This window comes from Hetaerina americana, unplaced genomic scaffold (genome assembly GCF_022747635.1).
Source record: "Hetaerina americana unplaced genomic scaffold, ioHetAmer1.1.p SCAF_8, whole genome shotgun sequence".
Lineage (NCBI taxonomy): Eukaryota > Metazoa > Arthropoda > Insecta > Odonata > Calopterygidae > Hetaerina > Hetaerina americana.
The window spans coordinates 65075393-65087395 of record NW_027287427.1 but is presented as its reverse complement, the minus strand read 5'-3'; the positions used below and the strand labels follow the sequence as shown (position 1 = coordinate 65087395).

At 35.1% G+C, this 12003-nt stretch overlaps 1 protein-coding gene across 1 annotated transcript in view; it reads right to left on the bottom strand.

The window, feature by feature from the left end:
• Positions 1–10776, bottom strand: part of LOC139697624 (protein lin-9 homolog) — a 33127-nt gene extending 22351 nt beyond the window's left edge. The window contains exons 1-2 of the mRNA XM_071596403.1: positions 10758–10776; positions 10173–10372 (exon numbers count right to left, since the gene is read on the bottom strand). Coding sequence (XP_071452504.1) covers positions 10173–10372; positions 10758–10776 — 219 coding nt within the window. The remainder of the gene's footprint in view (positions 1–10172; positions 10373–10757) is intronic.
• Positions 10777–12003: the final 1227 nt, after the last annotated feature.

Below are 12003 nucleotides of genomic sequence, written 5' to 3'. Positions count from 1 at the left end.
GAAAGATGAAGGGTGGAGAGAAACCCAGCATCGGCATTAGCCTGCTCTTTATGAAAGATGCCAAGGGGTCCTAAGCTTAACGTCCCATCCGACAGATGGCATACAATAATGCAATTAACTTCGGTGACAAGTTACAAATTGTTAACACACTTGAAAGGGTATGACCCATCACCATACACAATTAAAAGATCACATTAATTAATAATAAGGCAAAATGTCTAAGTACATACATATACAAATTAAATTATTTCAATTGGTCATGTTGTTCATAAAGTATTCAAGAGGCCCTGCAAGCAGATACATAATTCATAACGAGGAATTATCTGAAGTCAGATGATTATTGATAGCTCAAACACTTCAGCCATCATGAACTTGATAGCCAACCTACCAGTACCTTAACATCTGACATAGAATTCTGCTGCTGGAAGATGTAAGAAAAATCACACTTTTTGGCAATTTTAGATTCCTGCCTAGGTGGGTTTTCCTCCACCTAGAAACTTGAATGCTTGCGATTGTAATATTTTTAAAATAAATTTTAATTTAATTAATAAAATTTTAAAATATTCATCATTATATAATTGTTTCGTTGGATGGTCCTTGAAATGAGCAAGGGCAGAAATGCAAATAAGAGGCCACAGTCACTTATGAATAGTGCCAAGGCAACTCCTGACCTCATTTGTTAACACTTAGCAGGTCCGTAACTGTTTCATCGAGTATGTGTTAACCCCTAATAAGAACACATTTAAAGAAATGAAGCAGGATATGTCTAAAGAGATTTCAAGAAAGGAGTAAAGATTATGGCAAATTAATCAGGGTGGCCATTCATTTCATGGATCTTCATTGGTGATGTATTATAATTTTCTTGGCGAACGAGTCTTTTTTTTTATTTTTCTCTTTGTCTCCTGTCTTAGATTATGCATGTTTTGTGAATCATGCTTAGTGTGCCCCTGGTGTCAATGAAGTAGGTCTAAAACTAGAGTTTTGGTTTTCTTCTAGGCCTTGCATATGTGATAGCCTGCATCTAAGATGAACTGATTCACAATGCAACAATTTCAGAGTGTAAAAATCATTTGCCTTGACCAAAATCCAGCCGAGTGCTTTAGCCAATTAAGCTACCGAGGTGTCCTCTCACACTATGAAATTATGGGGGCTTTAAAGAAACAAGATGTTGTGACAAAATACTGTACATTCAGAGTGTGAAAGGACACCTCAGTAGCTTAATTGGCTGAAGAACTTGGCCAGACATCAAGGAATCCACTTTCGTATTCCCGCCACGGCAAAGTGATTTTTTTACTCAAATTGTTAGGTTATAATGCACATATTGCGGATGACTCCGTTAAAAGTTACTGTCGTGGCATCTCACGCAATTTCTCGGAATGAACTGATTTCATTATAAGGACTTACCCCAATGAGAAACCCAGTTCCCTAAACCAAATTCTATTCTTAAATAAAAAATTATACTTTTTCAAAAAATTGGGCCCTTGTCTACATTTCATCTTTTTTGAATAAATTTTGAAAAAGTTGAGTAATTCATGACTGCGTGGCACCCTTGTACATAATGAATACCTCTCCACTAAACTTCAACGTCAGCATTAGCTACAAAAAGAATGAGGATACTGTTTACCTAGGAATACTATAGGAGACAAGAAGAGTGCTAGGAAAAATGACAGGACACAAGGAAGTTACAATAAAATGGACGAGTTTTTTGGCCTAATTTATATGCAATTCAATCTATACTAATGAAGTAATGCATCATAGTTATTTAGGTTCACGTCCATACATACTCTGAAAAAGATTATAACAGTACAAAATGTACAGACATTATTATAACTTTACTTTTAAAGATTGAAAAAGTTGTACACGAATTATCAACATGAGTTAAAAAATAGCAGAAACCATTTTAAGTTTAACAGCATGACACCATAAAATGAATATTGACAAGAAATGGTATAAAACAAATGTCTATGATTTCTTTCTTGATTTTAGGCAAGTAGTCCCACAGAAAGGGATAATGTTAATGCAAGTATTGTAGAATATAGCAATAGACACGAGGGATATAAATATTATATGAAACCTCTGAATGACCATATTAGTGTCAGGGTGAGATATGAACTCACACAGGCTGGGGAGGAACACAGGGTTGTGCAGAATTGCTATTGTTACCAATTTATACACCAGTGCATGCGAAGGGGTTAGAGGTAGGAATGAAAGCAGGTAAGAAGAAGAACTTGGCAACATTTGCGGACGATAACTTCAGTAACTAGCTAAAGCACTGAAGTTATTGCTGAATATCACTTATGAGATTGTACATTTTAAAAGAAGAAGTTAATTAAAATGAATACCAGTTTGTAAAGAATTGAAATTGCAATAAAGTCATTCAGGGAATGATTATATTGGGCCAGAAGCATTAATAATGACACAAAGTATATAGTGAAAAACAAGATTCAAAGAAAGGTAAGTATATTTTGAAAAAGTAAGATGTTGTTAGCTCCTGTAATGTAGCTCATATGGACAAGAATGAGAATAGATTGGAGATCTCTGGATATAAATAAAGACAAAGAAAATAAACTCGAAAGACAACAGAACCAATGTAAAAGCTAAGGCTGTAATCAAAGAGGAATTTGTGGATGAAATTTAAATGCAACAGAAAATATGGATGGAGATGATCTTACATAAGATTGTACACAATTGACGGTTTCGGGCATCGATTCATACTGGAAATGAAAAATAGTAACTTTGTGATTCAACTGAATTTTTTTTTATTATGAGTCTCGTAATAAAATTTTTTCAGTGGAATCACAAAGTTACTTTTTTTCATTTCCAAGATTGTGCATGACTCAGAGCTTTAATAGACAGGACCATGGAGTGTAGAGAATTGGGTTCACTGTGATGTCATCCTTGTTGCCAATTTCCATGCTAGCTATTCAGTTTAGAAAAGTAGCAACTGCAGCGCTGTTATCAAAGGTGATGTTGTGAAGAGCAAAAATATATACATACGAGTGAAGAGCAATGGAAAATTCTTTGTTTACATTAAGTAATTTCATTCTGGACATGGCAATTGATGATTTTCCATTTACTCTTGCACCTCTGGTGAATATGTATATTAGTGCGAGCTTTCTGTTACAAAAAATAGTTACGATCAAAGTGGCAAGGCAGCTTACTAATTTACTCTTGACCAGATCACCCTGCCCATTCCCAAGGTTTATCACAGGAATTCAATTGAGATTGCAAGAGATGTCCCTCAAGAAATACAGGGTCTGTACAATAAGTATCGTGACTGGTTTGCTGTAGCCTCAATGGAGCGGTGGATGGGGGTCCGACCGGTCGGCTCGGTATAGGGGTCCCCCCACCAATCAGGAGAACTTTCGACTTCATCCGACCCTCGAAAGAATGACTGCGTCCAGGAAGATGAAGATTTTTCTCGACAACGCTATTACCTAAAAGGATAGCTCAAAAGGATATCGGTTTGACTCCATTGAGGCAGTTCAAGTGGCGACGACAGTATTCTGGAAACCGACTTCCAGCAGGCTTTTGACAAGTGGCAGACGCACCGAACTAAGTGTATTGATGCAGGAGGAATGTATTTTGAAGATTACTAAGTAATTTAAATGATAACTGCAATAAATTTTGATTCCTGGAACCAATCCTAATACTCATTGTACGGACCCTGTATGTTACTCTGGAGCATGCTGAATCTTATAATTAAATTATAATTAATGAACATTCAAGTTATCATTGCTATGGAGTGATGCTACCTATCATATGTATTATGAGACTTTATGGCAAAGAAACATGAATGATATGTGGAATTCAGTTTCCAAAATCAGAGTAGTAGTTGTAATTGGGCTTTGTTGATGGTACAATGGCTCCAATCAGTTTGCAGCATACACTGAAACATATATATATCATTCAATACGTCATGAAAAAATACCAATTTCTGAGGTGGGCTTAGAGCATATGACCATAACCCTAGCAAACATAACATACCAAGTTGTTTCCATCAGTGGTGGAAAGATATAACAACTTTGTAACCTTTGAAATTATATATTGAGCAGTCAGACGTTTGAATACCATTGTTGAACTAAAAGCAGCACACACACAAAAATAGCATAGTGGGGTGAGAAGGGTGTAAAAAAGCAGACATTAATTAGAAATTAAAAAAAAATGATCTAGATGTTGCACAGGTGATGATGGGGGAGGTTGAGTAGGCATGAATGGGGAGAGGCATATAGTAAGGGCAAATGTTTTGGCAAAATATAGGTATATCATTTACAATGACTACAGGGATGGATCCTTGGAGATAGCAATTGGTACTCTTTTTCCTCTGATATGGAAATTAGACTGGACCTTCCATGTTACACCGAATTACAACCACTGTAGTAGAGATTGCACACTCCTGGGCATGACAAAGGGTCCATAATTCTGTTTTGAAAGAATAAAGAAAGGATTGAAGAGCTGTAAAATGCTCATTTCCCAATCAACTTGATCAAGCTGCATGATTTTTCAATTGACAGCGTCTGATTAGACTAGCTTTTGCCAGTGGCTAGCGTCCTTTGGGTTTCTAGTTGTGAAAGAGTAAACATTTCTTGAGGATATATGTTTCTGTTTCTCCCACAAGATAAGGCATTGTTTTAAACGTTAGTAGTGACAACCTGTTTAACTAGTTCTCAACTGAATTAGTGGGCATTGAAAAAATTGGTTCATCGTTAAGAAGATTGCTTTCTTCTGGGAAGGGTGGTTTAAAAATATGCCTGTTTCACATGGTAGGAGCAAGAGAGTTTCCGGTAGATGCTAAATTCTAAGGTGCTGTTGCAGTAATTTTAGGTTATGAAATTTAAGCCTCAATTTTTTCAAATTTCAAAGTGATATTCATATCAGGATGGATAAAAATATAATGAAAGTGTTTATCTCCATATTCAGAAAAAATCATCAATATAACAGTACCAGGAATAATATACTTGAAGAAATAGATGAAGATTTTCTATTAAAGCAGGGAGCAAATAGGGAGTTCATAAAACTTTGTATAGACTACTAATGTTCAAATTAGTTTTGGGGCCTACTATATTATAGTAACATCCACAAAAATTCAAGGATGAGTGTGCTTACTTGCCACCATATGATTACGTCCGAAAGTTAGCAATCTGTATAAATTAAAGGATACTTTAGTCATTTAAACTGAAAAAATGTTCAAAATTTAGGCAAAATGGAGTCTCGTGTTTATTTATAAGTGAACATTATTGCAAGAGTTTGATTTTCGGAAACATCGGCCATGCAATAGCAATTGCAATACCATGTCCAAATTTATTAGGTATAGAGGTATTAGTCTATTTAAATTCTGATTAGTAATTAGCAACTATTAACTGGCACACATTTCAATGGTTCCTCTTACTCTTAAAACTGTCTAATAGAAATTGCAGAAATATAACGGGTTGCAGGCTATGCCTAGCACTCTTCCCTCTTAGACATGGTACTTGAGTACAGAATACCAGTACAAAGTTCATCCTGTTCTAACCAAGATGGATATTTGGATGGATATTAATTGCCCCTTCATCATTCGTGAACTTCCTACCTAGCATTATAAAACACAATTACCTACATAATAAATTTAAGAAACAATTGATATTAGGGAATACATTAACCTTTTCTGATAGTTCACAATACCATGAAGTATAACGAGTCACTAACTAGTAGTTTGATGTGCATAAACCTTTGGCTTGAAGAGGTATTAAGGCTGACCAAAAGTTTGTTCTGTCATTTTTGCAACCTATTCAAAATACAAATCAAAAAATTCTGAAAGTATTTCTGTTACTATGCCGCAATAACTATTTACCTGAGAAATAACAAAAATAGGACCACCAAAACTATTCAACAACAACTCCTGACAATGGTAATGCATCAAATGAGTGTCACCAACATGGATTGCAAATGACCTACAGGGAAGCCCATGCACCAGATATAAAGACCAAAAACAAACTATAGGGCCATCTATGTGTGCCCTCCATATATTTTCACTCCTTGGATAGGACAATGCTAAGTAAGGGAGGGGCGGGATACAATACCCATTTTGAATGGGCAGAAGGGGTTGAAAGTATATAGAGCTGATGAAAGAAACATTGTAAGGCAAATGTTTATATCATTCTAAAGCCCTTAGAAGTTCAAAACCATGCACAATACCTTCAAAGGACCTAATCAAAATCCAATAGCAAGACTACCTAAAGTTATGGAAAATCTTCTATTCCCTAGTGACTTTCAATTTAAATCTGAATACACTGTAATAATGCTTATTATCCTCCTAACATTTTTAAATGCATCAAGACTTCATTGTCATAAATCTTCTCATTTGCACAGCCATGCAGCTGAGTGGGGCTAGCATTCATCCAAAGGGAAGCAGTTCCTAGTTCAAAGCACCTTGATTCTTAACTGAACATGACTTCGACAATTTTGCTGGTACAAGATATCCTTGAGACACCATGGCCAGCACTAGGAAGTTTATACACTAGATTAGGATGATGATTTTCAAAATCCAATGGAGTTAACAACAAAGTGAACTCAGTGTCTATAAAACTAACCTTTACTTTATAGATTGTTTACTGCTTAGCACTTTGATGCAATTAGTTTGAAACACTTGATTTTTCCATATGAAATTACTTAATGTCGATAATCTACGTTTGCACTTATGAATTCATCATCAGGAATAGAGCAGAGATTTTTTATGCCAATATTCTGAAGTCTTGTGTTTGGTCAGTTTCACTAAGACAAATTTTAAGTTCTATGAACTAATTCAACAATTGTGCCATAGGAAAGAATGCAAAGGATCCCTTAATTTTTCTAAAATAAGGTTTTCATTAAACTACTCCAAACTTGTATGCTTCATTTTTAGAAAGAAGCCTAAATGGATCAATTTATTTATTTCATATCTAAGTATAATTATTCCCAAAAATTAGCAGCTTTTTACTCGATGACCTAGTTTTTACAAATTGCAAAATCATCAATGAATTGCTCTAAGAAAACTCAAATCAATCAAAAAAAACATATATCAGCGAACAATGGTAGCCCATTCCAATTAATTGAAATACTATCCTAGACAAATATAAAAAGCAGGAGTTTGAAACCATCTACAAGTATAAAATCATTCCCAACAACAACACAACAGAATGTCAGATATTCTTTTTGTTGGGAGACACAATTCAAATCACTAGGTTTTTTTATAAAGAATAGCACATAGATGGCTTTCTAAAACAAATGTAAAATAATTGGTTTAATATTAAACACTATCATCTTCTCTTCCCATTCCTAGAGCCAATATTTTCATATCTTTCAGAGGCTTTAGTGTCTAAGTCTGCGTTCTCACCTCTGCAAAATAGTTTGTCAGCCAAACTGTTCTTTACTCTTAATCTCATAATGAGGTTACTAAAACCTAGGCTGTGAAATAAATCAATTTTATACAAACAATGAATGACTTCTCTGAAGTGATGTCTGAGACAAATCAGTTTAGGAAGGATGAACTGTGATGACATTTACAAATTCTATCTTTATTATTTGATAGTCTATCATTAAGATAAGTTTTAGGAGGGCATAGGCTTAACATACCTACATTTCTTAGCCTCACCCAAAAGACAACCTGACCCATACTACAATGAACCCTTCTATTTCAAATACATTCTACCTCCCTTCATTCCACACAAATTGCTTTTCCTTTCCCAATCCCTTCATCACTTGCCTAACATTCTATCAGCCTTCAACATGCCATCACCAATCAAAATGCTCTGCCTCCATCGTTCCTAACTCCTTTGATTTTCTCCCAACAATCCTCAATACCCCCCACCCATCACCACACCTAGTACTTCTTTGTTTGTTTTCCTTCCCATCCTCACTTTCTCCATCCTTACCCACAACCAAATCTCAAAGCCTTCAAATCCATACCTATCATCTTGCTTCAACAACCAAGTTTCCAAACAGTAGAAACCATGCTCCACAAAAAAATGTTCACTATTCTTTCCATATTTACTCCAGACCCATTATCCTCCCTCCTTGTGCAAGCTTTACCTCACACAACTTCTTCTGAGGTATCTACTACTTTAAGCATCTTGACCCAAAACACTACTAGACAAATTGATAAGATTAATACATTTTTAAGCCTACTCTTAGTTTTGCAATCCAAATTTAACATTCAATTTTCATATTTGAACTTAGCCTTCCACATTCTTACAGACTTCATAACCTTCGCTTTGCTTACACTGATCTCCAACTCATACCTATTACACGATTTCAACAAAAATAGAATTGTTAGTATTTACATTCAATACAAATTGCCTTGGTAATGAAATTATTTGTATTTACTGCTTTATCAAAAAATTAACTTAGTGGGTATTAATAAATACAGCAATCAACCCAAAGGTTGGTTTGGTAGGTGATGGTAGAGTTCACCCAGTTCTAAACCCTATACGGTGTGTGAAATTCACATATCAGGGCAGGGGAGCCAGTTCCTTTCCCTGAGATGGGAAATTTCTAGGAACATCTAATACCCAAAAAATCACACAGCTTGGGTGGAGCCGCAGGTGCTGAGAGAGGCTTGCCCAGGAATCAAACTTGGGCCCTCCGATTAGCAGTCCAATGCTCTACCCTGGACTACCGCTAACCCATTAAGTGGGTATACCTTTTTTATTATTTTTGCTCTTTCAAAATTTAAATTCATAATTTTTTCCTAAGAAAAATGTCAAGTATGTCACCTAATTTTTGAAATAATCCTTTCTCTGAAAAGACAAATCTTATTACATATGTTTGTACCAATGTCCACTCAAAATTAATTTTGACATTGAAATAAATACTACCACAACATGGACTATTTTACTTAAGTCACTAAAATTTCAATTCAAGAAGTAACAAACTGAATACCTATTGGCATTATAGCTCCTTGATACTGATAATGAATTTGAAATAGAAAGATTGAAGAATGAGAAAGATTGCCTTCAAGTATCAAAGTCCAACCATGTTAGACTGAACTTTCAGTTATTTCTCGAAAAATATGGGAGAAGACAGAAAATGGAACAAAAAGCTTAACATTATCACCATTGCAATGAGAGACTGAAATGAATTAGCTTATATGAATAGTTATTTGAACTTCATGAATTCCAAATTTCAATACAAATAAAACAAAGAGTAAGCAATATGGTAACACAGAATGCACTCATCATCATGAATTGGAGGAGAATGGGTTGATCAAAACTATGTTCATAGCATGTACTTTCCCAAAAATTAGTCTAAAAACAATTCAACCTTAGCAATTATGTCTAGTCCTCCAAGTGGATATGGGTTTGGATTTTTAAAGCAGCATTTGATGTACAGTATTATTACCAATTACACTTTTACCGAACCAATTAGTAGCATACTGTGTCACATTGCAGAAGTGGTCTCATTTTTTCACTTTGTAAGTGAATTCATGTACATGGTATGGGATTTCCAAAGTATACTACATTAAACAAAACCCACCACATTGGAAAGTTACATCGGACGCTTCCATAAAGAACGTATTACTCATGCTCTTCCTTTGAACCGATGCACAAAAAAGTTAACATGTATTTCAATAGATTCACATGAAAAATTAACGCACATATCAAAATGAAGGGCTAAACGCTAATACTTTTTTATTCTCCATTCATGTAGTTTTCACTACTCTAATTGGCGAGTCGTTTTTCATGGGTAACAGTAAGTTTTAGGTTATGTGACTTCGCAAATCATCACACACAGTGGCAGAAAGAAAGTTGAAGCAAGGTGATATCACAGTAAATAATATAGAAATAATGTAGACTGCGAAATGCTGAAGATAAAAAATAATCGCAAATTATGACATACCACCACAAAAACTGATACCTCATGAACAGGCATCACAGACTGGGGAGTAGCTTACTGCCAACTTCAACAGACAGCATTAATTTTGCAAGAAATATAAAAAGATATTATGGAGCAAGAGTGCCATCAATGAAATACAATTATCATAGATGAAAATCGTCATGATGATAAGAGCACTAAAACACCTTAAACACAGCAAAAAATACGTCTGACTGAACATTCTGACATGAACCTGAAACTGGGGAAATGGTGGAAACTATGGTCACAGGAAAATGGCATCTATAATCTATGGTCAATAAATGAAAAATATCAAAAATCAGCACCATTCCGCGTCTGTTGAGAACCAGTCCAGTCGTTGGTCTGGGAGACATTTCTTCTCCAACCCTCTGCAAACCCAGAGCTGCTGGTTCCAGGGTAGTTGGCTCCTCAGCTTCTACTTCGATTGAAGTATCTTCTTCTTGTTTGATATTGTTGTAGGTGATGCCACCATTCTTGAAGGTCAGCAGTGCAGCTGCAGATTCACCTAAGACAATTCAAGTATAGCGCCCACGTTAACCACATTCATAGCGTAAGCCGCAATGAAGTTACGCCTATTTCAAATTTCAAGCCACTTAGAAACACAATTACTCCACTCAAAATCAGCACAGATACTTAATTTTATTTTAAACTGACAATCTCGAATTTTATGACATAAATTAACCTTATAAGCGTTACTAAGCATTACGACTCTCGATCATCTTGGCAAATAATCAACAGACCTGAAAGACACTATGGACTGAAAACGACTCCGATGTTGTTTCGGAATATGAAGCATTAGGTTACGAAGTCAATATTTTTTCTGAGTTACAATTTGATTAAAGTCTAGTGGCTTAACCTAAAGCTTTATCATTTGCAACCCAATTACTCACTTTCAAGCTGGTCCGCCATGTTGACGCAGTCTTCGAAATCCCGCTTGGAATTGTGGGCTTAACTTCGACTAACACCCGGAAACTCAAACGAAATATGATGAAAATACCGCGAAAACGAAGTATGCATACCATTCCTGAACAAAAATCATCACTGTGCTGATGATTATCTCGATATCATCTTTATGCATATATCTCCTTTTCACAAATATTATCTTAACAAACGGAAAAATGAAGCAATGCCGACGCAAAAATCGTTTAATAACAGGAAAACAACATGAGTTTTACGAACTTATAGATGCCATCAACTTTCAACAGATCATTATAGAGTGCCACTTCTGGTATTTATAAATAGTTTAACAGAATAATTGAGTTCATTGTGATTATTATATCGAAAAATTATTATCTTAATTCCCTCCTATAGTAGTGATGTGTTGGGATGACTTCTCATCCTTAAAAGTGATTCCTTCCTCCCAATGCCTTCCTCTTAGAGTTTGATATCAAAATTGAATTACATATATTCAAATCGCTCTGTCTTTATACCAGTAGTCACCACGATGCAATTAATATAGTACATAGAATTAATTGTAGGTTATATTAAAGAGACTGAAGTTAACATGATTGTTTACATTTAGTATTTATTAATGTGCATAATATCATAATATTGATGAGTTTATGATAGATTCCTAACTTAAGTCTTAACATGCTATTTTTCTTTCATTCATCAGAGATTACTAAATATATTTTCACTATTACAGCGAAGAAAAGGATGATCATTACCCAAAGATATGGTATAAACAAGTAAGGCCCTTCTTAAAACCTCCCGAAGAACTGCAGTGGAATAGTACGCTTGATCCCAAACTTTCACGCGTGTATGTTAATCCAGAGCATGCTCTGGTAATAAAAAATTACACACCCAGTTTAGACGAAGGACTATATTACTGCCATGGAATAAACGATGAGGAAAGGGAATATCAATACAACTATTTAGTCGATAGTAAGTAAGTAACCCTTAAATTTTCTGTGATGAAATTGATTTGTAGTAAATAGATCTCTGATTAGATCCATGAAAAATAATTTAGCGGTGATGAATATCAGCGAGACAAAAGTAAAAGCTGGCAACGCAGAGAGTTGGAGAGACTATAATGAAATATACCTAGCGCCAATTAATAATGACCTAGAAGAAAACATTGAAGATGAGGAAAACACCAGTAATATTACTTCGACACACCATATAGAGGCAATGACA